Genomic DNA, 27,359 nt, shown 5'->3' with positions numbered 1-27,359 from the left:
TTTTGTGGCAGAGGGTAGTGCTATTATTTCCTTCAGTCTAGGCACTTAGTAATTTTATTTATTTATTTACTTTGCTTCTATACCGCTGTTCTCAGCCCAAAGGCGACTCACAGTGGTTCACAAGACACAGAACACAGCAGAATTCAACACCAATATAAAACAGTTAACAACCTAATCTAATATACAATTCATACACAATTACTGCGATAACCATTCACTGGCGTCTCGTCACTATTTTCTGTAATGAAAATATGCCATTTTTAACCTTTCAGTGTGCAAACCTCAAAAACAAGTTTTTTGCAGTTTAATAAACTTTTTTCATGTTTTTATGATAAAACCAATTAGGAAATGGCATTTATAATCCAAGAACAAAAATTGTGTTACATAGTGGAATAAGTTTGTGGCATATCCAGTTAGAGTTTGGCTTGTACCTTGTCTTAAAGCAGTAAAGCATTCAAAGTAACTAACAGGAGTGCAAATGTATTTATGTATATATAAAACAGAAAACAACCTCAAATCAGAGCATAAACATGTAGACTGAAATTTAAGAACTGCATATGAATATCATGTTAACAAAATAGGAGTGTAAATAAGAGTTGTGCCAATATAGATTAACCTAAAGCTATTAGCTGCAAATAAATAAGCCCCAGAAAGAGGATTTCACATTTCCAGAATGGGCAGGGTGGCATAAAAAGTAAGGAAAATCTGAATTATGAGAAGGGAGTGTGATAATCTGATGGCCTCAAACAGGCCTGTAGCCAGGATTTTGTTTCGGGAGTCTGAGTGAAAGAGGGTCTACCCTAGCAAACCTTTTGATATATTGAGCATGGTGATCAGATCATGATATGAATAAACATAACAGTTTAAATAATGTACCAGTAAGGCCTTCTCACGGTTCACCATGAGAATTTTGGGGGCATGTCCCCCCCCCCCCCCCCCCCGGCTACATGCCTGGTCTCAAAGGACGGATGTAAGACTCCGGAAAGGATGGATTCAGCCTAATATTTGCCACTAGTGGTGTAAATATTTGTTTTTTTTGCAGAACCATATGGATTTGGCAAAGGGTCACATCAAGGCCCTCCAAGAAGGAGACCTTTCATCCTCTCGTGGCATTGAAGCCTGCACCAATGCAGCAGATGCTCTCTTACAATGTATGAATGTTGCTCTTCAGCCAGGTAAGTATTTTCACAAGTTATTGTTAATAATAACCTTGTTTTCTGTCTTTGCTTTAAGTATTCAAGTTCCTTTCTTTTTTCAAAAATTCTTGTTCTAACAGCAATCTCCTTTTTTCTTTTTCTTTTTCTTTTTGACTGGCAGGGCATGAGATGCTTCAAGCTGTCACTCAGCAGCAGCAGCGCTTTACTGACCTGCGTGAGCAGTTTGCACGGAGACTAGCCAGTCATCTCAACAATGTATTCGTTCAGCAGGTATTTTTTTCCTACTCTTTTTTTTTTCATCTGTAAAATATGCAATCATTTCTTCAATTCAGTTTTCAGAGATTCCAAAAATTGTGGGTTACATTTAGATTTAGGAGTTTGGAAATGAGCAGGAAGATGCAGAGTTCCTTGCCCCTCTTTCCTCAAGGGACTTAATGAGTTTATGAAAACATTGCACAGATGATTGAAGGAGACTTCTGAATGAGGTTGGTGGGGGATCCTTGATTTAGCATTGTACAGGAGGACTCTAGAATGTGCTGAGGAGAGTGTGAGGAAATCCTATATATATATCACATAGACTTTGTTTAAGTTATCTGACTATTATGTTGTTGCTCAGGAAATGAGACATATGCTAGAAATGGGTATGAAATCAGGTAGCCCTGAACAGACTTCCATGTGATGATTTATTTATTTGATTTCTATCTCACCTTTCTCCCAGACGTGTGGTCCAGGATGGCAGTGGAATATGGGTAAAAGCCTTACATCTTGATGTTGGAGTTTCAGTGCACAGATATCCAAGTGCTTTTCTTGTGAGATGCTTTAGTAGTAAAACCAGAAACTGTTAAAGACAGAGTGATGGACAATTATTTGAACCTAGTCTTTTGCAACAAGTTGGAGTTTCTGTTCATCCTGCTATCCCTCAGTTTGAATAAAAGGGATTTGGACTTGAAGGTTAAAAAATCTATCCAGATGTGATCTTGAAGGCGGGTCATACTAGCACCTCCATCCAGTATTTGTCTACTGTTCATATTGGATTTATTTATTTATTTACCATATTTATATCCCGCCCTTCTCACCTCAAAGGGGACTCAGAATGGCATTTGCACGTAGGCAACAATTCAATGCCATAAAAAACAACATACAATTAAAATAAACATATACATTAAAACCACAGAAATTAAAAACATCTAAACCTTGAACCAGTTGTTAAAACCACACAGTCTAAGATTGTAATCTGAAGCCATTCCAGTTGTAATTGCACATATTCCATATCCTTTATTGCACTACAATTATCCAAACGCTTGGTCCCATAGCCACGTTTTTGCTTTCTTTCTGAAGGCCAAGAGGGAGGGGGCTGACCTAATCTCACTGGAAAGGGAGTTCCACAGCTGAGGGGCTACCACTCAGAAGGCCCTGTCTCTAGTCCTCTGCAACTGCAACTGCACCTGCAAAGGAGGTGGAACCAAGAGTAGGGCCTCCCTGAAAGTAGTGATAAGTAAGTCATGAGAATTGGCATAGCAGCTGGATGCGCTGCTGTGGTAATAAAAGCTCCCCTCCAACATTCTTCCATTTTGATAAAACCTGCTTTAGGAATACAGTACAACACCCTTAACTGTGGTTTCACTTCCCCACATTCCAAAAAATATTCCCTCCGTGTTTGTGGGACTTTTTAGGTCCTCCAACATGAATCAAATAACTAAATATACTTGAGTTGGAAGGGTCTCAGTTACAGGCTCAAATTTAAGGATACAATTAACTTTTCTATATTGTGTGTGCATACACTTATTTGTAGATAAGGTAACATTGGTCTTTGACAAATGAACCCTTATTTTGTTTTAAAACCTTATGATCACAATTCAGAGTGAGTTGTGTGATCATACCTCAACATTTTTTTTTATTCCTGTATTTTATCTCCAAATAGTTTATAGAGCTGGAGAAGGGTCTCAGTAACAGGTCCTACTATCTTTCAGTTTCTGTGAGTACAGAGTTCGAAACAAACTGCTTTGATTTTATGCGGCCTCTTTTTTAAAAGCTTGCTGAGCCTAACTTTTCTGCAGTGTTGCCTCTGCAAAATCAAAAGCGTAAGCTAAATGACTTGAGGCAGCAGATTACTTCTGACTGTTACCTCAACTCCAAAGCTTCCTCTGTAAGTGATTGGTATGCTTTTGTGAGAGATGCATAATCAAGAGAAAAATACATTCAATCAAAATGCATAATGGGGGGGGGGAATTGGGATCTGTCTTATGTACGTTATTTATGTATGACTGGTGGGTGAATGCTATCTCAAAGTAGGTCATATTCAGTGGAGTAGCATGTTAGTACTAAAAATTGAATTGGAGCTGTACCATCTGTTTTTCTTATAATAAAAATCACATGCAACCTGTGGCAAATGTTGTAATGTGAAGTGTACCTGCTTTAGGAAGCTGGCCAGCAAGGCCCTCTTCCAGGAGTGCTTTATTTAGCCCCATCTTCTCCCTTTCCCTCAAACAAGGAAGCTTTTGTGCCTCTTGATCACACTAAGCTTTATTAGACGATTTTGGCCTTTCCCTTCCCACAGTAGAATTTGTTCTTAAATGTTTGCATTTTTGCAAATGGAAGTATCTACTGATACTTCCTACATGCGTAGGTGATGCCCTTTGGCCATATTGGGACCCACACTCAGAGTGAGTTTGATGTTATGAAATGTTTGATGGCTTTGAGTTTGAAATGCTTGATGGCTTTGAACTCTTGTCTTCCATAACTCAAGACATTGAATGGTTTGCATATTCTATTGTAAATTATTCCTAACATAAATTGAGATGTTGATTCTCTTGGATATATTCAGTTAGTAGTTGTATGAATGGGCTACAAAGTGGCTGAAATGTATTTGAATTATGTCTATTAACTGGCATTGTTTGGTATCTAACACCTTGTCTGGAGTTGCATTTTAAATGTGTACATCAACTTTATGTTGAAATGTCTCACTTTTGATTTAAATTAAAAGAATTTTGGAAAATTTTGCTCAACCAGATGTCATAGGTACCACTCCCCAAAATACTTAGTTTTCATATTTTTATGAAATATGTGATCAACATTTCAAGTTAAAATAGGTCACCATGTGTTTTTTTTTTTTTAAAGTAAGGCTATCGAGAGAAAGCTTGAAATTTCAAGCCAAAAAAGCAACTCCAGATGAGATGAATGCATTATGATTGCAAGAAATTACTCCTAACTCTTAATCTGTAGTTATGGGTTGATTTTGTCCTTATAAATCTTTGTTTCCAAACTGCCTTGAGCTTGTATTCTTTCTTTCAGAGCACAGAAAGGATCAATTGGAAGTCATACTTCATAACTTGCAGAAATTCCCTTTTACTAACAAAGTTTTTCAAAGTTTTCCTGGTTTGTGATTTTACTGGAGTGCTCTTTCAGACAACTCTCTTCTTCTGCTTTCTTCCACCAAGGGTCACGACCAAAGTTCCACTCTTGCTCAACATTCCATTGAGCTGACATTGCCCAACCATCACCCCTTCCACAGGGACTTGCTCCGATATGCCAAACTCATGGAGTGGTTAAAGAACACAGATTATGGAAAATATGAAGGACTAACAAAGGTGAGTGGCTCAGAAAGGGGAAAATTGACTTAAAATAGGAAGTATAATGTAAAGTTATTCTTCTGATAAATAAGAAAACGGGATTATTGTTGTTTCTGCCACAATGTTGTCCTCATATTGCACTCCCCCCCCCCCACCTTACTGAAGGCCTTTACTTATTTTATTGTGATGTTATTTTTTGCTGTTCTGTATTTATTTTGCTGTAATGTTTTATCGGGCTTGGTCTCACGTAAGCCACTCCAAGTCCCCTCTGGGGAGATGGTGGTGGGGTATAAATAAAGATTATTATTATTATTATTATTATTATTATTATTATTATTGTTGTTGTTGTTGACTCAAAAACACAGTATGTCACAGCAAACGAGATCGATATGCTGGATTTCGTATCACAAAATCACACTTCCCAAGCGTCTAGTGTGATGCATTTTCGAATGATGCGCACAGATCCAAGTAAGGTGGCCTTTTGCAGTTGACAGATCGTGATTTTGTCAATGTTTATTGTTTCCAAATGCCGACTGAAATCTTTTGGCGCAGTACCCAGTGTGCCAATGACCACTGGGACCACCTGTACTGGTTTATGCCAGAGCCTTTGCAGTTTGATTTTGAGGTCTTGATAGCGGCTGAGTTTTTCCTGTTGTTTTTCCTCAATGCGACTGTCACCTGGTATGATGATGATGATGATTATTATTATTATTATTCACTGGTCTACTGACCTTTGAACTTTGTCAAGGTAGCATTTCCCTAGCTGCCCCATCACTCTGCCCTCTTTACTCAATGTTTCTTCTGCTTGATTTCTCAAAGTCATGTTGTGGAAAACATGCTGCATGTTGTCAGTAGTGTTTCCTATCAAACCAGTATTTCATTTTAAGATCCTTCACATATAGGGATATATAAAGGGTTATGAAAATTTGTCTTCCTTTAGTTTTTCTGCAAATCCCATTGTCTCTTTGCCCCAGTTTGTTTCAGTTCAGAAACTCTTTTTATCACAGAAAGATATATATAGCTTTTTAAATGTACCTATTTTTACTAATTAACACATATTTACACCATACTGTGATTATCATATCATTACAAGAATCGACACACCAGAAAAAAACCAATATGTAACACATTTTTGTTCCTGGGTTATAAATGTCATTTCCTAATTGGTTATATCATAAAATATGGGAAAAGTTTATTAAACTGCAAAAACTTTGTTTTGGTGCGACATACTGCAGCACCTTTTGCTATAGTTTTTCAATGAATATCTCAGACAATCCAACATTGTTTGTGGCAGCCACAAAAACAAAGTTTCTGGTGTATAACAACTACTTTCAAAGAAAGTACCACACAATTAAATAGGAAATAACACTTTCAAACCAGGAACAGAAAGTTTGTCAAATTTTGTTACATACTATAATGCTTAGTAAGATTGAGAGCAATAGGAAAAAAAGCCTACATTCTAAATTGACAGATTCAATCAAGTAAGCCATGTGCCTATGTTTGCCTAACGTGATCAAGGAAGCCATGTGCTTATGTTTGCCTAACCTGAGGATAGGGTGACTGTCATTCAGAGTCGGCATCCATTGGAGTAGATATGAAGGCAGCTGACAACAGCAAACAGATGTTTATGCATTTTGCCATTGACTAAACAGGACTTACATACATATTGTACATACTCGGGTATAACTTGACCATATGAATAAGTCAAAGGCAGGTTTTGAGATAAATATTATAGATTTTTATGTGACCTATGGATAAGCTGAAGGTTATTCTTCAGAAAAGGAAAACAGAATTGCCACCTTAGAACCAGCCACGCCTGGGAACTTCCACCACCATCATTTCCCATCTTAGGCATTCAGAAAAGGTCAGAAGTGGTGCCTTGGCAAAGAGCATAGAGGGAGTCAGTGCTTCTTTCCCAAAAACTCTTGCCTTTTGCAAAGAAGAAGATGATTCTCTTTTTTAATAAGAATTAAGGTATAGGAATTATATTGACCTGTGGTTAAGTTGATCTGGATTTTTTTTTACTGAACTATATCAACTTATTCATCAGCATATATAGGGTATTTCATATGCATACCTGTATGTGGTTTTGTTCACACTTTTTCTCCCCTGCATCACAAGCCTTTGATGTGTATATATTTGCATAGCAAGATATGCTTCATCCCTTAGGATTTGTTTAAAATAGAAAAATGCTAACCAGCGTTTTTTGTCCCTATTCACCTATAGTTAGGTCTTGAAGCTAAGACTAAGAAGTTTCACATACTTATTACTATTTTTTGCATTGATACTCATTAATCACACTAAAAGGTAAAGATTTCACCTGACATTAAGTCTAGTTGTGTCCGAATCTGGGGGGTGGTGTTCATTTCCATTTCTAAGCTGAAGGGCCGGCGTTGTCCATAGACACCTCCAAGGTCATGTGGCCAGCATGACTGCATGCAGTACCGTTATCTTCCCGCTGAAGTGGTACCTATCGATCTACTCACATTTGCATGTTTTCAAACTGCTAGATTGGCAGAAGCTGGTCCTAACCGCGGGAGCCCATCCCTCTCCCCAGAGTTGAACCACCAACCTTTTGATCAGCAAGTTCAGCAGCTCAGCGGTTTAACCCGCTGGGCCATCAGGAACCTCGTAATCACACTACTTGTACATTATTTCTCTACCCCAGCAAGTTTGATCCAAACAAAATTAGGAGGTACCGAGTTCTGCGAGGGTTTTTCCCATATCACGGTAAATTTATCATTTCAAAACCATGGACTTCCCAAACAAATGAGGAGCACTGTTATTGTGAACTTGTCACAATAATTTCTTATTGTGTAGTAAATATCATTTGAATTTTGCACTGTAATGATTTGTTAATTTAAGGTTACCTTGTTTTTCTTTTTCATTGGAAAGCAGTATGGTCTCCAGTCAAATAAGGTCCTCTTATTTTCTTCTTTTTTTTTGCACTCAGCTAGGTTCTAGTACAGGGAACGATCTGTTGATTTGTCAGAACAATCCTAAATACATGTTTATAAAAACGTCCTTTTTTCTCTTCCTATTCTGCATCTGTTTTTCTTTAAAGAACTACATGGATTACTTATCTCGGTTGTATGACAGGGAAATCAAGGATTTCTTTGAGGTTGCCAAGATTAAAATGACAGGTGCAAGCAAAGAAGGAAAGAAGTTTGGTAAGTTTTTCATAAGAGCTTGCTCTTTCAGTTTAGCATCAGAGATGGAAGAATATATCAGATTGAGATCAAAAGTCTGCTTGAGTAGTTCATACAATGGTTTTAATCTATTTTACCTATGGTTGACCTTGCTGTTTGGGAATTTTGGGACCTATAGTCCAAGATGAATGTTTCTAAATTATGGACAGAACGAAATCATCTTTGCAAAGAAAGTGAGGAAACAGTGATGCAATGTTGAGCTACCAGCATAGTCTTCCATATAGCCACAAACTATGCCACTACAACATCTACCAGCCAGCAAAACATTAGTTATCATATTTTAAAGTGCCAAGTTTCATTTGCAGACAAAACAAAAAAATGAGAAAATGGCAGAGAAGGTGAACAATGAAAGGGAGATTATCTATATCAGCTTCAAAAGTCCGCTAATGTACAAAATACAGGCAAGTGATTCAATCCTTCTCAGATTACCAGGTTTTACTTCTTTGCTTTTAAGCAGTGCTACACAGTCACATCTTACATTTTAACCAAGATAGCCTCAGGATGCAAACCGGTGCATATTAATTTAAAAGTCAGACCCATGAAATAAAGAACAATTTACTTTTCGGCATAGTACTGTATTACACAGCACATCTAGTTTCCCCATGGAAACTGTAAATAAAATCCTCGATGTACACATATGCAGTCTATGTTTTTATTTCTTAGTGATATAGTGGAGTGGATGTTCTAAGCCTTGTTTAGTATTGGGTGACATGTTCTGTTCTGTGCTTTTGTATTTTTCATCCAACAGTTTGTCCCTGAATTTTGCCAAATTTGTATCTGTGTAGGGATATACTCAAAACCAGTGCTACTCAACTTTTGGTCCTCCAGATATTTTGCATTTCAACTTCTTGAAACCCTTGCCAGTATGGCTGGTGATAAAGATTTCTGAGAGTTATGGCCTAAATCATGGTCTAAAATTTTGAAGGGCAAAGTTTAAAAAACAACTATGCCAAACAAAAGGAAGCTATTGGTTAACTACTGTGAAGTTATAGCAAATAACAGTCTGCCTGCACAAATGCTGCCACCTTAGATATCAGCATGATAGCAGGGCAGGGATTATTTCTTTCAGTATTCCATACTTAAACAGGAATTAAAATACACTTTGGATTGTATTTCTTATAATCTTGTTACTTTATGGAAATACGTCTGTGGCATTGAGAGACATCTAAGTTGTTAGTAATGATCTGAAACTCCAATCTTACCAGATTTACAGGAGATTGGGATTTAGATAGATTATTATGTTCAAATGCAGGTCCATCCTATTTTGAAAATTGGCCCATCTGAGTGTTAAAATTGTTGCTTCATTTTGCACTTGATCTTCACTATAATTTATTTATAATTTATTTACCATATTTATCCCCCACCCTTCTCAACACCAAAGGGACTCAAGGCGGCTTTACACATAGGCAACTATTCAATGCCTTAAAAGCAATATACAATTAAAATAAACATTTAAATTAAAATTAATAAAGATTAAAACAGTTTAAAACATTACACCTGTTCTATTGTCGAAGGCTTTCATGGCCGGAATCACTGGGTTGTTGTAGTTTTTGGGGGCTATATGGCCATGTTCTAGAGGCATTCTCTCCTGACGTTCCGCCTGCATCTATGGCAAGCATCCTCAGAGGTAGTAGTTGACGGGAGTTGCAGTCTATCAACATCTGGAGAGCTACCCATTCCTTACCTGTGTTGTATGAGAGTCCAGTAATGTTATTCTAAAATTAGTTTATGAGCACTTACTACTAAACCCAAAATCTGTTTCTGAAAACATTGGGGGGCAGTAAGAGATCATAGAGCATATTTCTCCAGTACACCTGCAGTCACCTTTTGGGCAGCTGAATACCTTGAATAAGATATCTCTTCTGTGTTACATCTGGATCTCCTTCTGGCACAGCTGGTAACATAGAGTTCCTTGTATAGTCAAAGTTCATTGTTGTTGGTTTGTTCTTCCTCGTTTAAATAAAAATTGGGAAATCATTCATGACCACTGCGTTATACCTTTTCTGTATAGTAAATATTTGAGACTGGTACCTCCCCAGCTATGTTTGTTTGCAACTTGTAGTTTACTTGCTTCTCATAGTTCTCTGCATGTTTCTTTCCAGCTAGTGCTTAACTTGCATCTCGTGCATGGTTTGTGCAAAATGCATTTTTAACTTGTCTTTGTCTTTGATGCTTGCAACTTAATCCATCCCAGCTACACTGCCACGAAAAGAAAGTGCTGTCAAACAGGAAACAGAGAGTGAGTATGACTAGTGCTTTAAAGTGGTTGTTGCCAATGCATTCATGTCTTTGTAAAAAGTACTTGTAATGGCAAAACCTATGAACTCCAGAATTGTCGGATGTAGTGTCCTGGCACAAAATTGTGCACGCTACAGGAAAGCTACATTTTTATCTGGGAGGTCAGCAAAATACAATAATTAGTTCCTGCAGGAGGTTCCTATGGGATCTTCAACTATATGCTGAACACAACAGAATTTCAACTTAGGCCACAACTGCACAGGATATTTTTGGAGGCAAGCTATGTTTCTAAAATTCATACTGCAGCTGTACTTCACTCCATATAGATTCCCTGCTGAGCTGCACTACAAATGGGAATGATCACAAATCCATTATGGAGACTGCCAAAAATGATACTCAAAGAGTCTTACTAGTGTGGGGTTCTTCCATACCACACAAGGCCTGCTATTGGAGGAATGTTCACTCCCTTATTGCAGCCTTTGTAGTTTTAAGTGTATGTTTGCTAGAAACTATTTTCCTTTTAAGACCTGAGTGAAGAAACTTAGTTAGATTAGCCCTTTCTTTAGATCAGGAGTTCCCAAACCTGTTTTTTTTTTTTTTTTTTTAGATCAGGAGTTCACAAACCTGGTCATAGAACTCTTCAGAAGACTCCCCCACCCCGTGGTACTCTATCTCTGTCCTTAAACACTGTGAACCCACAGAATTCTTCCTTCTTACACCTACTCCTATTGCCCGTGTCCCTTTGTATAATATAAGTTTTGAAATAAAGAGATTCAAATTTATTTTTAAAGCAAGGTCTTCATAGTCTGGTATGGATTTTTAAATTTTTTAAAAAGATAATTATAACATAATATAATAAACTATTTATATCCCACGCCTATCTCCACAAAGATTTTTTTCATGGAACCCCTATGATGCTTTCATGGAACTCTAGGGTTCAACAGAACACAATTTGGGAACCACTGTTCTAGATGACCACTTCACTTTATCCGTGATGTCATGTTAGGTGGTTTCTCACATTTTGTCATGGTCTTTTTCTCATTTTAAAGCAGGGGTCCTCAAACTAAGGGCTGGCTACGGCCCTCCAAGGTCATTTACCCGGCCCTCGCTCAGGGTCAACCTAAGTCTGAAATTACTTGAAAGCAAACAACAACAACAATCTTATCTCATCAGCCAAAAGCAGGTCCACACTTCCCATTGAAATACTAATAAGTTTATATTTGTTAAAATTGTTCATTTTAATTATTATATTGTTTTAAGTGTTTTTTGCACTACAAATAAGATATGTGCAATGTGCATAGGAATTCATTCATGCTTTTTTGAAATTATAATCCAGCCCTCCAACAGTTTGAGGGACTGTGACCTGGCCCTCTGTTTAAAAAGTTTGAGGACCTCTGTTTTAAAGGATTGAATATCTCTCCTTTGTCTTAATGACTGGCACTAAGAGCTTTAAGCTAACATGCACTTGTATTTTTGAGGTTCCATCTTTTTGTCTTTACCCCAACCCATCATTGGAATACTGCTTCCAAGAACTTTTCCGAAGTTGAATTTAACCCTTGGGTGGAAAGAGAATCCCCACCCTTCCCCTATGGCATTCCCTAATTTCAATTCATATAATACAGCCATTTATATGCAGTGACTTTCTGATGATTGCCCACAGTTTCCAGTATAGTAGACTAGCCTGTTTCAAAAATACACCCACAAGTTGTCTAAATATTGGCTTGCCTGATGGTATAAGGACTCTTAAAGGACTTGAAGACAGACAGGCAAACACACACTTTTTATCACAAACATTGAACTCCTGGCATACTTGGGTTTTCACCATCCTGGGCTTTGTGAAGCCATAGAAGCCATAGTACTACCATCTGCACAGGCATCAAATCACCTGTAACCTCCATCCTACATTGTTTGTGCATAGAACATTCTCATGCTGCTGCGTGGTTGCAGGCTTTTGGCAACATTGTGTGGCTGGAGGCTACAGTAACTTCATGAAACTGGAAGTGTTGTAGTCTTAAGTCTTTAAGATGCCATTGTGCTGGTTGTTGCTTGGACTGGTATTTTCATTTCAGAATATTACGTTGAATCCAGCCATGCTGTAGCATAAACAGAAGGCATTTGTGATCACATAAAGGATCATTTCTTAAATTCTTGCTTCCTGCATCAAACACTGGTCAGGTTCACAGACCATGACAAAACATAGCTTCACATTTCAAGGATGGCTCTTGGTGTCTCATAATCTATTCTGTTCCAGTGTTTCTGCAAGAAGGAATTTGGAAGCTTTAACTTCTATTTCAGACATAACGATTTAATAGTATTTAAGATTAATCATAGTTTTGCGTTAGGACAATACACTTAGCTGTGATTAATATAAACAGAGTTGCACAGGAGAAGGAGCGTGAGAGTCCTAGCCATGCCAAGGCTTAGTCGCCAAGCTATGATTTAGTTTCCATCCATACAAATGCACAGTGTGCTGAATTCCCAGGTTACATGGATGACTTGTGTGTGTTAACAAAGAATGGAGTAGAAAGCCCTATTTACTCAGAGTTCTTAGAATGTAAGCCAAAATCTTTTGCTTTTAAATTATTACAGGAAAATACAAAACTCTGTGCAGTTACAAAGCATATATTTTTATCTCTCTTTAACTAAAGTGGAAATTTGTAACAGATTCATGAATACATACAGTGTTTAGTAGAGAGTAACATTCCCAAAATCTTTTGTAATAGATAAACTCTTCCTTGGCAGATAAAGTCTACCTACTAAGAGTTGGCTGCAGTTGACTTACTAATAGAGGACTTTAGAACATGGGCCTGTGGGCTTCTTTATCTTTCTAATAGGTGTGTGGTACTATTTTCTTTTTAAAGGAAATAGTAATGTCTTGCTGTGTGTTCTGCTTTGCTTTTAGAAGATGCCACTTAATGAATTGCCTTTCTGTATTCCCCCTTATCTGTGCTGTTTTCTGGAATGTTATGGGCCCTACATTACTTCTTGTATTTGCTCATTCCAAGTGTCTGTCACTGAGTATTGTTTTTGAATTGTTTCTTCTATGTGGTTTCACCTCCATGAAGAAACATGTGAGTGTGAACTCATTCTGCCTATTATGTAGGGGAAGTACTGAAAGTCTTCAGAGAGGGGCAGAAATGTTTAAATGCACAATAAGCACTATATTGCAGAGTATATGGTTGTCCATTTAGTATAGCTTCTTTACCCAGCTTTCACTGTTGTCATAGGCCTTCATGGAAGCTCCGGGAAGCTGACAGGTTCAACTTCTAGCTTGAACAAGCTTACAGTTCAAAGTTCAGGAAATCGCAGGTCTCAGTCATCTTCTTTGCTAGACATGGGGAACATGTCTGCTTCAGACCTTGATGTGGCTGACAGAAGTAAGTTTGATAAGGTAAGATGAGTGTGTGTTCGCTGAAACTGCGTGCTTTAATTTCAGTAACAACGTAGTAATATAATGCAATTGTCATGATATCCATCTCTCTATTTTGTATGTGACATGAGAGACCCTCTGTGCACTCTCTGTTTCCCAAAAGACAAAGTTCTTATTTGGAATCCTAGGTCGCTTGGAAGAAGCATAGGGAGCACCTCTTCCCCTTATCATTTTTGTTTCTTCCCGGAACTGAGACTGTTTTTATTGGAGGTACTTCAGTGCAAACACAACAGTACTACATTAAAGTGGGGTTTTACATAGTCAAAACAAGGCAAGAATGAGGCTGTAGTAGGCTAGAGGTGCTGGTTTTATGAAGAAGAAGAAAATGGCTTGTTTATACAGTTTATCAGATACATAATGTCAAAAATTTACACTACTGTTTCCCAAATTTAAGATCATTGGCTGGTATTTAGTATTTCGGTTGTAGATTCGTAACTTAGAGTTACAGATCCATAACTGTTCTGTGTTCAGTATGAGCAGTTATGTATAAATGCCTGTTCTCATCCTACATTAACAACAAGCAACCAGGTTAAGCTTCTTTTCAGCTTCTGATCATGGAGAAAAAAGTGTGACATTTCCACCAGAATCTTTACTTAATTATATGTACATAGTTAAAAAGGTGATGTAGAATGTCAGTCTTTATAGTTACTATACATAATTAAGAATGTTTTTGTTAAAGGTACAGTCACTTTTTCAAAGTAACAGAATTTGAACAATGTTTTAATGCTATAACCAATTAAAAATGTGATTTATAATCCAGAAACAAAAATCGTGTTACATTTTGTAATAAGAAGACCCCCAACAGTTTGTACATTAGTGTGCAAGGAAGGTATATGAAATCCCTTGTCTTTTAGGTAACTAAACTAAACCTTCCCAAAGTTATTAAGTAGGTGCTGAAACTTTTTGTTGGGAGTAGAAACATCAGTGGCTAGCCATAAGATAATTGTTCAGTTTCAGTATCTCAACTGTTTGGGATATGTTGTGGAAAGAATATTGCATACTTCTCTCCTTTCCTCACTCCAGTTTCATTTTTGGCCGATAAATAAAAAGATCCTCAGTTAAATCCAATGACAGTGGTATTTCTATGTGCTAAACATATATTTTAACCTTTGTAGATTTTTGAACAAGTCTTAAGTCAACTAGAGCCACTGTGTTTGGCAGAACAAGACTTCATAAGTAAATTCTTCAAACTCCAACAACACCTTAGCATTCCTGGAACCCCAGTGGTATGTCCCTTAATATCTAAGATTGATTCAAAAATTGAATTCTTGTAACTCTGGAATGACTTTCATATAAGGCATCACTTTTTTTTTCCAGAGTGATGCTGAAGAAGTGGACGGAGGAACTCTATCAAGAGTTCACAGTGGCCCACAGTCAATATCTTCTGAGTATGTTTTGTAGTTTAATGTTATTAGCTTCTTATCATTCAGGCCTGCATGTATCTTGAATTAATTGACAGTCTTAAAGTGGATGCCTTTTATGTGATAACAGACGGGGCAGGAAATACTTCATACAGCAACACTGTATGTATGTTATTCTGCCAATATAAATTGACATTTTTCTGATTTGGTATAAGGCAATTTCCTGTGGTCTAAAAAAACAAGTTGTAAAGTTTTGAAGTACTTTGTCCACATAATGAGGAGAAAGGAAAGCTTAGAGAAGACAGTTATTCTGGGGAAAATGGAAGAAAAAAGGAAGAGGGGCTGACCAAGGGCAAGATGGATGGATGGTATCCTTGAAGTGACTGGACTGACCTTGAAGGAGTTGGGGGTGGTGACGCCCGACAGGGAGCTCTGGCCACTGGTCCATGAGGTCACGAAGAGTTGGAAGCGACTGAACAAATAAACAACAACAAAAGTTTTGAAATGTAACCGTAAACATCTATTGTAATATTGATTACTTCTGATTCATATTCCATATTTTACAGGAATCATATGATTCGGCAGATGATGATAAAAATATTTCGGTGTGTTGAGCCAGAATTAAATAATCTTATTGCTCTGGGAGACAAGATTGATAGCTTTAATTCTCTTTACATGCTCGTGAAAATGAGCCACCATGTATGGACAGCACAAAATGTGGATCCAACTTCCTTCCTCAGCACAACACTGGGAAATGTTTTGGTGACTGTCAAAAGGAATTTTGACAAGTGCATAGTAAGTTTTCAATTGTTTGAGTAATTCAGATGTGGAACAATCTGGATGTCATCCAGTCCCTCACTATCCTGTGTGTTGTAAACATCCAAAAACGTGCAGCTTGTAGCCCTCAAGGACCAATTTCAGATGCCACAGTTTGTTTGTTTTTTTAATAAACAACAACAAACCTCTGGAGGTCCCTTCAGGGAAACCTGGATCATTTAATGTTGAAAAAAGATCTCTCCTGGCCCTAAAAATGACCAAGGGATGACCAATAATGGAGCAGATTGCCTCCTGGGGCGTATTTTAGGACATTTAGGATGCAAAAAAACATATAGGAGGAGATCCCCAACAGTTAATTACTTCTGATCTGAATGGTGTGTGTGTATGCCTGATAATACTGGCTTAGATCTAATCAAGAGGAGCTTGATAAGTCATTGATTCAGTGAATCTACTTGGTTGGATTAGATATGTCAAAACCATCAAGGCATTTTCATGAAAGTAGTGGTGTCTTTGGTTGAAAAAAATAGACAACTATTTTTTAAGTAGACATACCTTTAGTTCTGTATTTAAAACTAACATGTTGCCCCCTTATTTGTTGCTGATAGGCTGCATCTTGCCATTACCTTTTTTAATTTGCTTTAATCAGTTGAGAAAATCCTGTTGTAAATTTAAAATAACAAGTTAAGATCTGTCCTCTTTGCGTTTTCATTTTTAGAGCAACCAGATAAAACAGATGGAAGATGTAAAAATATCCAAGAAAAGTAAAGTTGGAATTCTTCCCTTTGTTGCGGAATTTGAAGAGTTTGCTGCACTAGCTGAGTCTATTTTCAAAAATGCTGAACGCAGAGGAGATCTAGATAAAGCCTACCTGAAACTTATTAGAGGAGTTTTCACTAACGGTAGGAGCCATCTTATGATAAAGTCAGAGGTCTTTTGTGCCACATAAATCAGCAACTTTGTTTATTAAATCTTACCCTCATATTTCTAAGTGTCAGCCCATTAATTGTTAGGAATTCTGAATTAACATATCTAAGGTCCTTTCCACACAGCTGTATAAAATCCACATTGAACTGAATTATATGGCAGTGTGAATTCAGATAAACCAGTTCAAAGCAAATATTGTGGATTATCTGCCTTGATATTCTGGGTTATATGGCCATGTGGAAGGGCCCCAAGATTACAGGTTTCATAACTCTTAAAGCTCTTTCGCAATGTCACAAAATTTTAAAAATGTTATGTTTCTAGTTTGAAAGTGTTATTCCTGTTTAATTGTGTAGCACTTACTTTGAAAGTAGTTGTTATATTCTGGAAACTTCATTTTTCTGGTTGCCACAAACTATGCCAAATTGGTTGTGACTTGATGAGATATTAATTGAAAAACTATAGCAAAATATGCTGCAGTTTTTGCAGTTTAATAAACTTTTTCCATGTTTTTATGATAGAACCAATTAGGAAATGACCTTTATAACCCAAGAACAAAAATCGTGTTACATAATGTTTTAGTCTTGTATCTGCTAGCTGTGTATTTGAATTGTAGCTTTATTAATAAATGGATGTGCATCACTTTGAATTAGCTCAGTGAGTCAGCAAATTATCTCTATTAATTTACATACTGACAGTTACTTTCACATTTAGATCTGGAGTTGTGTAAATATTGTTATTTTGTTATGACAGTTACATAAGAAAAGAAGTTACAGTTTAGGTGAATTGGCCAAACTCAAGCAATTATATCTTAAACATTGATTTTGAGTGTGTACACTTATCAGTGGAGATTTATTTGTAGATTGAGTTATTTCAAAACAAATTACATGCTTATTACCTCCTAACGTGAAAACTAAATAATGTGTTTTTAAGAACTGTTTCTTTGAACGTTGGTGTAAATTCTTAGTCGACAAGCCTGCTGTGCATTTACTTTTTTAGTGGAAAAGGTAGCAAATGAAAGCCAAAAAACACCACGGGATGTGGTCATGATGGAGAATTTTCACCACATCTTTGCAACTCTCTCTCGGTTGAAAATCTCATGCCTGGATGCTGAGAAAAAAGAAGCTAAGCAGAAATACACGGATCATCTGCAGTCATATGTAATCTATTCCTTGGGGCAGCCACTTGAAAAACTAAATGTAAGAAGTTTCTTATGTTACTTTTATCTCTGAGATAGAACAAATAATAGATTTTTGTGGATAATTCTCCTTAAGGCAGGAAGACAAGCTATTTTTTCTTCTACCATTATGTAATGCATTTTAGAGCTTTCAGTGTATGTATATATGGTGAGCAATCCTAATGTGTGTGAGAGTGTTTTGAAAACAGTGTGAGTTAGAAAAAGAGAAGGATTCGTTTGTAAATGTGGATTTATTGTTTTTACTAGCGTTGCTGTGGCCCTGTCTGTATATGTGTTATGTGTGTGTATATATATGTGTATATGTGTATATATGTGGTTTTGCGCATGCGTTGTTATATAATTTATATTTTTTGTCTTTTTAAGTCTTCTGCTGTGTTTTTCAGTGTTTTTATGAGTGATGATCACTTGTTGGCCTGAGAGGTGAATTATGTCCAAATTTAGTGTCAATTCGTCCAGTGGTTTTTGAGTTCTGTTAATCCCACAAACGAACATTACATTTTTATTTATATAGATTATTCTTTCAAGACTGGTATATACAACTCTGTGCTGCAAATAGGAGCTGTTTAGCTTCACACCCTATGTAACAAAATTTGGAAAAAAAAAGTTTCTGGTTTGAAAATGTTTATCCTGTTTAATTTTGTGATACTTACTTTGAAAGTAGTTGTTATACTCCAGAAACTTCATTTTTGTGACTGCCACCATATTGAATTGGTTGAGATTCGATGGGATATTCATTGAAAGACTATAGCAAAATGTGTTGCAAAATGTCGCACAAAACAAAGTTCTTGCAGTTAAATCATTTTATATGTTTTAAATAATAGAACCGATTAAACAATTTTAAATAATAGAACCAATTAGAAAATGAGATTTATAACCCAGGAACAAAAATTGTGTTATGTAGTGTAATCAACTGGGTTTCCACTTGAATTCTTACTCACCACACTGAGAAAATACCATCTTACTACTAGATATTTGTATAAATGTTTCGTGTTCACCTTAGTCAAGTGGAGGCAGAAGGAGGGCATGCAGAGACAATCAGCTAGCAAAAGCTACGTGTCTTTGCAAGGAATGGAAAATATGTGGCTCTTGAGGTGTTGAACTGCAACTCCTGTTGCCGCTTAATGTTGCATGGGCTGCCTAAAGTTGATGGAAATTATAAGTCAGCAATATCTGAAGGGCATACCTCCCCTCATTTAGTTCTCTTGTTGAGCCTTCAAGATAATGTTGATTATTATGTCAGGTGAATTACCTTTCTCATATCATTTTGTATATGACTCAAACCACAGCAATAAGGTGAAGGAAGCTTAGGTTTATTGAGTTCTTTGCAGCTAACGTGACAGTTTCTCCCAAAAGAGTGACCTCTTTTTTTTTTTACAATACTTATAAATTTGTCTATTAAGCATATTAAGTAATTGTGTGACAGACCCACACAGCCCTGCTCAGAGTTACAATAGAGATGATGATATGATAGTTATGTATATAATAAACCTTCGCAAAATAGATGTCACACAGGTTGTTTCCACAAAAAGTCTTGCACTGTCTTTCAATAGTGTCATAGTGAATTTCAGTGAAGAAAAGTATCCTGTTGCAAAAGTTGGAGTCATTTTCCAGGGATTGGGTTGTCTCTTCACTGTCTTGGTGGGTTCTGGAGGGGTTGTTCGTGTGATCTTCATACCCGCGGCACTCAAACTATTTGATGCCAGGCCAGTTACACAACTCCTATATGGTGCCCAATTAGGCCCCTTTTCTGACTTTACCTCATTGGAGAGTGTACCATTCAAATTCTTAAGATTGGTCCTCGAGGTACCAAGGTACGTCTCCAATGCCACCCTACATCTGGAGAATAGCTTCCTGAGAATTGAGGTAAGAGTGTGGGTGGTTATACTGAACTATTGGTTTAAATAATCCCCAAGTAAAATAACATGGTCTGTATCAATTTTGAAATCAAAAACACTTTCCCAATACGTTTTAACTCTAGGTTTGCTGCTCTGTGTATGCGGCTGAATATCTTCTTTTTCATGAATTCATATAATAAACTACAATTATATCATTTCAGCACTTTTTTGAAGGTGTGGAAGCTCGTGTGGCACAAGGTGTGAGAGAAGAGGAAGTGAGCTACCAGTTGGCTTTCAATAAGCAAGAGCTGAGAAAAGTTATAAAGGAGTATCCTGGCAAGGAAGTGAAAAAGGGGTTGGATAACCTTTACAGAAAGGTGGACAAACACCTCTGTGAAGAAGAAAATCTACTTCAGGTAATGTAATAGATTCAGGCTAGGATTTAAGGAGGTACCATATATGATTAAACTTTCTAATGTAGTGTAATTATTTTTATGCTGTCCTTGGTCTCTCTCTTTAGAGCAGTGGTTCTCAACCTTCCTAATGCCACAACCCCTTAATACAGTTCTTCATGTTGTGGTGAACCCCCAACCATCAAATTATTTTCGTTGCTACTTCACAACTGTAATTTTGCTACTGTTATGTATCGTAATGTAAATATCTGATATGCAGGATGTATTTTCATTCACTGGACCAAAATTGGCACAAATACCCAATATGCCTAAATTTGAATACTGGTAGGGTTAGGGGGGAATTGATTTTGTCATTTGCGAGTTGTAGTTGCTGGGATTTATAGTTAACCTACAATCAAAGAGCATTCTGAACAACGCCATTGACTAAATTGAACCAAACTTGGCACACAGAACTCCCATGAGCAACAGAAAATACTGGCAGGGCTTGGTGGGCATTGACCTTGAGTTTTGCATGCTGAATCCTACAAACGATAGAATTGGACAAACTTTCCACACAGAACCCCCATGATCAACAGAAAATACTGTGTTTTCTGATGGTCTTTGGAAACTCCTCTGACACCCCTGCACGACCCTCCCAAGGGTCCCAACCCCCAGGTTGAGAAATGCTGCTTTAGAGTGATACATGGAATGGGTGGAGATGTCTGGCATGGCAGTAGGAATAACTGTGGGGACAGTAGAATCTCAATTTCTAAAAGCTGTTAGGTAAACACAGGAAAATGTCGATTCTTCATCTACAGACTCTTGCAGTGGTAGTGTTGTTCTTTTTTGTGCTAGTGGCAATGAAATGAGTGAGATGGAAAGTGATGTTGACAGCCAATTCAGAGCAAGTCTGACTAAACAGGGACTAGAACTATTTGAGGGCCTGGTCTATGGCACCAACCTTAAGGAATCAGGAGTGCACTGCCATCAAAGTCATGATTGATAGATATATGAAATAGGGCCTTTCTCAGTGGCTGTCTTTGCTTGATAATTTGGAACTCCCTTCCTAAAGAAGTTAGAATTGTCTCCTTCTTGCTGGACTTTTGCCTGCTGTAAAAGACTTATTTATTCTGACAGGTTTTTGAGAACTGCAGGTTTTTACAAAAGGGTTTTTTTTAAGGAAGTTATATTGTGTTATTGGTATTGCTTTTATAAACTTCTTTCGACATTTGTAATTGTACATATTAAATTGAATTGGCTACTGTATTTCTTCAATTTTAGAGATTCTAAACATCTCTAAAAGGGGGGTGCCATCTTAGAATCATGGGAGTTTTTAATATGTATAAAGAAAGCTTTTTTTCTATTGGTGGTACTGAAATTAATGTGCATCTCACAATCGATACCATCTTAGAATCAAAGAAATGCAGTATATCATAATTTGTAGGCTGCCTTGAGACCTGATTTTGGAAGTAAACTCAAACTATAAAACAACAACAATAATAAAATGTATCAATCTAGGCACTTTGAATGTCTCATAGAAGTGGGACAAGACAACATTAAAAAATTTATGCATGCTATTAATTTTACGGGCCACAGGGAAAACACATTAGTCAAGTTAAGTAAAGGTAAAGGTTTCCCCTTGACATTAAGTCTAGTCATGTCCAAGTCTGGGGGGTGATGCTCATCTCCATTTCCAAGCCAAAGAGCCAGCGCAGTCCATAGACACCTCCTAGGTCATGTGGCCAGCATGACTGCATGGAGTGTCATTACCCTCCCGTAGAAGCGGTACCTATTGATTTACTAACATTTGCATGTTTTTGAACTGCTAGGTTGGCAGAAGCTGGAGCTAACAGCAGGAGCTCCCCTGCTCCCCCAGATTCGAACTGCCAACCTTTCAGTCAACAAGTTCAGCAGCTCAGCGGTTTTACCCACTGCGCCACTGGAGGGCCTAGTCAGGCTGGCTGCATATAATTGCTGCATATAGTTACTGCTTTGTGTAAACTCCTATGACTAATCATTGCAAACATTGCATAAAACTTTCCTTTCTTAGAAAAATAGAATAGTAAGGAAAAACATGGTAGACTACTATCCCTCATATGCTAGAATTTAATGGACATAGCTGTGTGTGTGTGTACATGTGCACATACACATATGTGCACATGGAAATATTCAGTTGTAAAGTCTAAATAGAGGTTCACAACTCATTGAGAACTAGGTCTGTGGTTCAGGTAATGTCTTATGGAATTAAGTGTTATATAAAGTTGCACATACACATTAAGTGGGCCTCTGGTATTTACTGTGGTTTGGTTCCAGGACCCCCATAGATACCACAATCCATGGATGCCTGTTATATACGATTATGTAGTAAAATAGTATCCCTTATATAAAATGGCAAAATCAAATTTTGAATTTTTGATTGTTTTTTTTTTTGGGAGGAGAGGGAATATTTTCAATCTGTAGATGTAGAATCCATAGATACAGAGGGCTAACTATATTTACAACACTGCTATCCATTAGTAGGACAGGCCTGGAGGTTTGAAGTGGAACCTCCGCCAGTATTTTCATTATTAAAACTCCACTTTCTTCTGTTTGTCAGGTGGTGTGGCACTCAATGCAAGATGAGTTCATTCGGCAATACAAGCACTTTGAAGGCTTAATAGCACGTTGCTACCCTGGATCTGGAATTACTATGGAGTTCACTATCCAAGACATTTTGGACTACTTCTCCAGCATTGCACAGTCTCACTAATATCTGCCAAGCAAGATAAGCTGGCAAGCTTTCTGAGAAGAATGTTTGACACTGGAGATATTGTTGCTTTGAGAGTTGGCATTATAAAGGGGTATCTGTAACTGCGCTCATCCTAGCAACCAGTGGCCTAAGCCAAAATGCTACTTAATTACTGGATTTTTAAAAAGTGTTAAATTGTACATTTTCATATGTAGTACAGTCTTGGTAGTTTTACTTTCCACAGGATATTATTAGTTCTGTGTGTTCCTGGAGTACCACACACACTATGCTTCCCTATTCAACTGTAGTTCCTAGAAAATATGCAATTTTAAAGTTGTTGTAAACAGCTAAAGGAGAACTATTGTATCAAAGCATGTTAATATATTGATGGTTAGGATAGCCAAGATTATGCTCTTCAGAATCACTTTACATGACCATTGTTGTAATTCTTCTGAAGTAAAAAAAGTTACATACATAACCTGTGGAAGATTGTTAGTTGTGCTTGAGCAGTTCACAAAAGAAAATCGACAACTGTTTATCCAGTGAGTCATCCAAAGATTGTGTTCATACTTTTCTCTTACTAGTAATAGAAGGATGCTATTGGAAGCTTCCTTTAAAAACACTGAAATAACTTATGGAGATAAAAAGCAATAAAATGCTACAATTCATGGAGCGCAGTTACCTTCCTGCTGAAGCATTACCTATTGATCTACTCATACATATTTCCATGTTTTCTAACTGCTAGGTTGGCAGGAGCTGGAGTTAACAGCGGGAGCTCACCCTGCTCCCAGATTCGAACCTGCAACCTTTTGGTTAAGCAAGTTCAGCAGCTCAACAGTTCAACCCACTTCACCACTGGGGGCTCCATAATGGAAGTTATAAGTAATATTTTATATAAAAGGCTCAAGATTTTTCTGTCCATGATCTAAGCATAGCCAGTGAAGCCAGTAAAATAACACCTTGGACCCTCTCTACACTAAGACCCCTTCTACACTGCCATATAAAATCCAGATAATCCACTTTGAACTGGATTATATAGTATTGTAGACTCATATAATCCAGTTCAAAGCAGATAATGTGGATTACCTACTTTGATAATCTGGAAGTGTAGAAGGGGTCTTAGACAAAATTTTGTTGAATTGGTTGAGAGACTATGAGATACTCATTGAAAAACTATAGCAAAATATGCTGTAGGATGTCCCGCAAAAACAAAGCTTTTGCAGTTTAATCAACTTTCCCCATGTTTTTATGATAGAACCAATTATAAAATGACATTTCTAACCCAGGAACAAAAATCGTGTTACTTAATGTAATCACAGGCACTGTGTCTCAGGATCAGAGCACCTCAGTTCAGGAAGAATTAAAACATTTAATTGGTTACAGTTGGTTTCCTCCGCCTACATATCTGCCTTTCCAGAGTGTTGCCGATGCCACTTTCTCAAGCTGTTCTTACATTTAAATTCTGTGTATGAAGACAATATGATCAAACATCCCTCATAAGGTTTAGTAGTCACCAAACAGCGTTTGTGCCCTGGGGACAGCAAACGAGAACCACTCCACGTTTTAAGTCAAATGAGTTTGCTACAGTGTATTCTAACATTGTCATATAGCAGATGCAAGTACGGTCTTATTGCACTTTTAATCCTTTTCTACAAAAATGCTCAAGGCAACTAATACACGGTAAAATGATTAGACTCAATCATAATCACTGAACATCAAAAAGGGGAGCGGTTGAGCATTATGCAATCCTCCAGATGTGTTGGAGCGGAAATATCAGTTGCCTTAGCCAGAGTTCACTGGCTTCTGGAGGCCACATGTTTATCATTTTTGTCTGTTTTGTTTTAAAGAAGAGGACAAATTGAACTGGGCTCTCAACTGGTGAACCTTGAAAGTCTTTCGGTTGCAAAAAAAATAACAAACTTGTATGGTACGACACAACTTATGGCCCTTCCACACAGCCATATAACCCAGAATATTGAGGCAGATAATCCACAATCTCTGCTTTGAACTGGGTTATCTGAGTACACACTGTCATATAATCCAGTTCAATGTGGATTTTATACAGCTGTGTGAAAGGGGCCTTAGCTGTTCCATTTTGCAACAAATGAAGCTGATTGGTAATCAGATTTTTTTTTTAAAAAAAAAAACAATCTGCCATAACTAGGGGCTGAAAGAGTCCAGATTTCATCAGGTCTTGAAAGCTAAGCAGGCTCAATCTTGGTTAGCCCTTGGATGGGAGACTGCCAGTTAATACCAAATGCTGGAGGCTATATTCCAGAAGTATGGAAGTGGCAAAACCACCTCTGAAGATTCCTTGCCAATGGGTCCTTCCACGCAGCTATATAACACTGAATATCAAGGCAAATAATCTGCAATATTTGCTTTGAACTGGGCGCCCTTCTACACAGCTATATAACACTGAATATCAAGGCAGTTAATCTATACTATCTGCTTTGAACTAGGTTATTGTAATAAGAAATTCAATGTGCAGAATTGATAAATGTGAATTTAATATATGTGTGGGAATGAATGGAAGGATGTATGGGATGAGTTAATAATTTTTGAAACACCAGTAAAATATTAAGGCCTGCAATGACTAACTACCCACTTGCTGGACTGTAATTAAAAGTTGCTAATAAGATCTGAAAAGTAAACTCTGATAAGCACTGGGACAGTGATAACAGAAATGTTTACAATGTTAAGAAGGAAGTCAACATAAAATCAGCACCAATCAAGAAGAATCAAGATCTGGCCAGGAAACAGATGGAACCAGGATGGAAGACGTCTATCATTAATTTACAACTTTGGGACTACATCAGCAGAATATTCCCATAAAAGACTCAATCTAATAATTCTCAAATTGTGACAGACCTGAGGAGTCTGGTTCACCCACTATGCTCTGCTCCATGAGAAGGAGAGATATAGTGTACCATGGAGTGGCAGATTTGCACTGGAGCAGTCTGGTCACTTTGGGGCTTTTTTCTCAAGAGAAGAGGAAGAAGTGCACTTTTGGAGTCTTAGTTTTGTGTGTGGAATCAAGTTCTGCTGTATGGGAAACAGAGATCTGGTCCTTGGCATTGTGCTTAGGGAGAAGATGCATTTTGAAGTTTTGAACTTATGGAAGTTTTGGAACTATGTGTTGGCAGGCTGCAGGAAAGCAGGGTCTGGCCTAACAGGTGCTTCTCGGTACAGTAATATTTGTGCAGGGCCGTAGCCAGGATTTTGTTTTGGGGGGGGGGGGGTTCTGAGTCCAAGTGAAAGAGGGTCTGCCCTAGCAAACCTTTTGTATCGTTACACCAATACCCCCATGCATATGGGATATATTGAGCATGGTGATCAGATCATGATATGAATAATCATAACAGTTTAAATAATGTATCAAGGCCTTCTCGCGGACCACCATGAGAATTTCGGGGGGGGGGGGTGAAGCCCCCCCAAGCCCCCCCCCCCCCGGCTATATGCCTGCACATGTGTGTGGTGATTGAAAATGTAATTCACCTTTGTCTGTTAACCAGTGTAATTGTGAATCCAATGTAGTTGCATAGAATCTATATGCCTATGTCGAAATGATTTTCTGTAATCTGATATACCCCCTCACACTGGAAATTGCAATAAAAACAACCTATGCTTTAAAGTTATTGAAAAGTAATTCATGAGATTATCTGAGTCCACACTGCCATATAATCCAGTTCAATGTGGATTGTATACAGCTGTGTGGAAGGTGCCTCCCAAACTCTGCTCCATCCAGTATTTTGGAGTTCTGCCCCCAGAATCTGATTATTGGGGGAAGCTGCTGCAAATTTAAGTCCACAACATCTGGAGGGACAGGGTGCCCATTAGGTTCTTGTAGGTTTTTTCGGGCTATAGGGCCATGTTCTAGAGGCATTTCTCCTGACGTTTCGCCTGCATCTATGGCAAGCATCCTCAGAGATAGTGAGGTCTGTTGGAATTAGGACAATGGGTTTATATATCTGTGGAATGACTGGGGTGTGGCAAAGAGCTCTCTGCTGAAGCTAGGTGTGAATGTTTCAGCTGACCACCTTCATTAGCATTTGAAGGCCTGGCTGAGCCTGGGAAAATGTTCTGTTGAGAGGTGTTAAGATGTGCCTGGTTGTTTCCTCTCTGCTGTTTTGCTGTTGTAATTTTAGAGTTTTTTAATACTGGTAGCCAGATTTTGTTCATTTTCATGGTCCCTTCCTTTCTGTTGAAATTGTCCACATGCTTGTGGATTTCAATGGCTTCTCTGTGTAGTCTGACATGGTGGTTGTTGGTGTGGTCCAGCATTTCTGTGTTCTCAAATAATATGCTGTGTCCAGGCTGGTTCATCAGGTGCCCATTCATTCCCATTCACTTGCTGCAGTAGACCAATCCGGAAGCGCGAGCTGTCCTACAATCGGCCTGATTGGCTCCTGCGGTCTGGAGGGGCGGGAGTAGTAAAGGACATCGACAACTGCAGTTGCGTGTGCGTCATTCTCCCTGATGCCCGCCAGGGGCCGCTGTGGGGCGGCGGGTGAGGCGCGCGACGCTTGCGACGGTTGCCGGGG

General features: G+C 37.9%; 1 protein-coding gene across 7 annotated transcripts in view; it reads left to right on the top strand.

The window, feature by feature from the left end:
• Nucleotides 1–23,293, top strand: part of EXOC1 (exocyst complex component 1) — a 36,906-nt gene extending 13,613 nt beyond the window's left edge. For 2 of the 7 annotated variants that reach the window (XM_067468760.1, XM_067468759.1), the window contains 14 exons: nucleotides 1,043–1,175; nucleotides 1,318–1,427; nucleotides 3,079–3,132; nucleotides 4,595–4,744; nucleotides 7,791–7,896; nucleotides 10,130–10,174; nucleotides 13,401–13,564; nucleotides 14,719–14,829; nucleotides 14,921–14,991; nucleotides 15,531–15,759; nucleotides 16,457–16,640; nucleotides 17,662–17,861; nucleotides 19,917–20,111; nucleotides 22,684–23,293. In XM_067468760.1, the coding sequence (XP_067324861.1) occupies nucleotides 1,043–1,175; nucleotides 1,318–1,427; nucleotides 3,079–3,132; nucleotides 4,595–4,744; nucleotides 7,791–7,896; nucleotides 10,130–10,174; nucleotides 13,401–13,564; nucleotides 14,719–14,829; nucleotides 14,921–14,991; nucleotides 15,531–15,759; nucleotides 16,457–16,640; nucleotides 17,662–17,861; nucleotides 19,917–20,111; nucleotides 22,684–22,836 (1,905 nt within the window). In that variant the 3' untranslated portion in view covers nucleotides 22,837–23,293. The remainder of the gene's footprint in view (nucleotides 1–1,042; nucleotides 1,176–1,317; nucleotides 1,428–3,078; nucleotides 3,133–4,594; nucleotides 4,745–7,790; nucleotides 7,897–10,129; nucleotides 10,175–13,400; nucleotides 13,565–14,718; nucleotides 14,830–14,920; nucleotides 14,992–15,530; nucleotides 15,760–16,456; nucleotides 16,641–17,661; nucleotides 17,862–19,916; nucleotides 20,112–22,683) is intronic. The other 5 variants (XM_067468763.1, XM_067468762.1, XM_067468765.1 and 2 more) reach the window with 3 other exon arrangements.
• Nucleotides 23,294–27,359: the final 4,066 nt, after the last annotated feature.

Source organism: Anolis sagrei, chromosome 5 (genome assembly GCF_037176765.1).
Source record: "Anolis sagrei isolate rAnoSag1 chromosome 5, rAnoSag1.mat, whole genome shotgun sequence".
Lineage (NCBI taxonomy): Eukaryota > Metazoa > Chordata > Lepidosauria > Squamata > Dactyloidae > Anolis > Anolis sagrei.
Note: the sequence above shows the minus strand (reverse complement) of the source record. Positions and strands in the feature narration are given on the sequence as shown.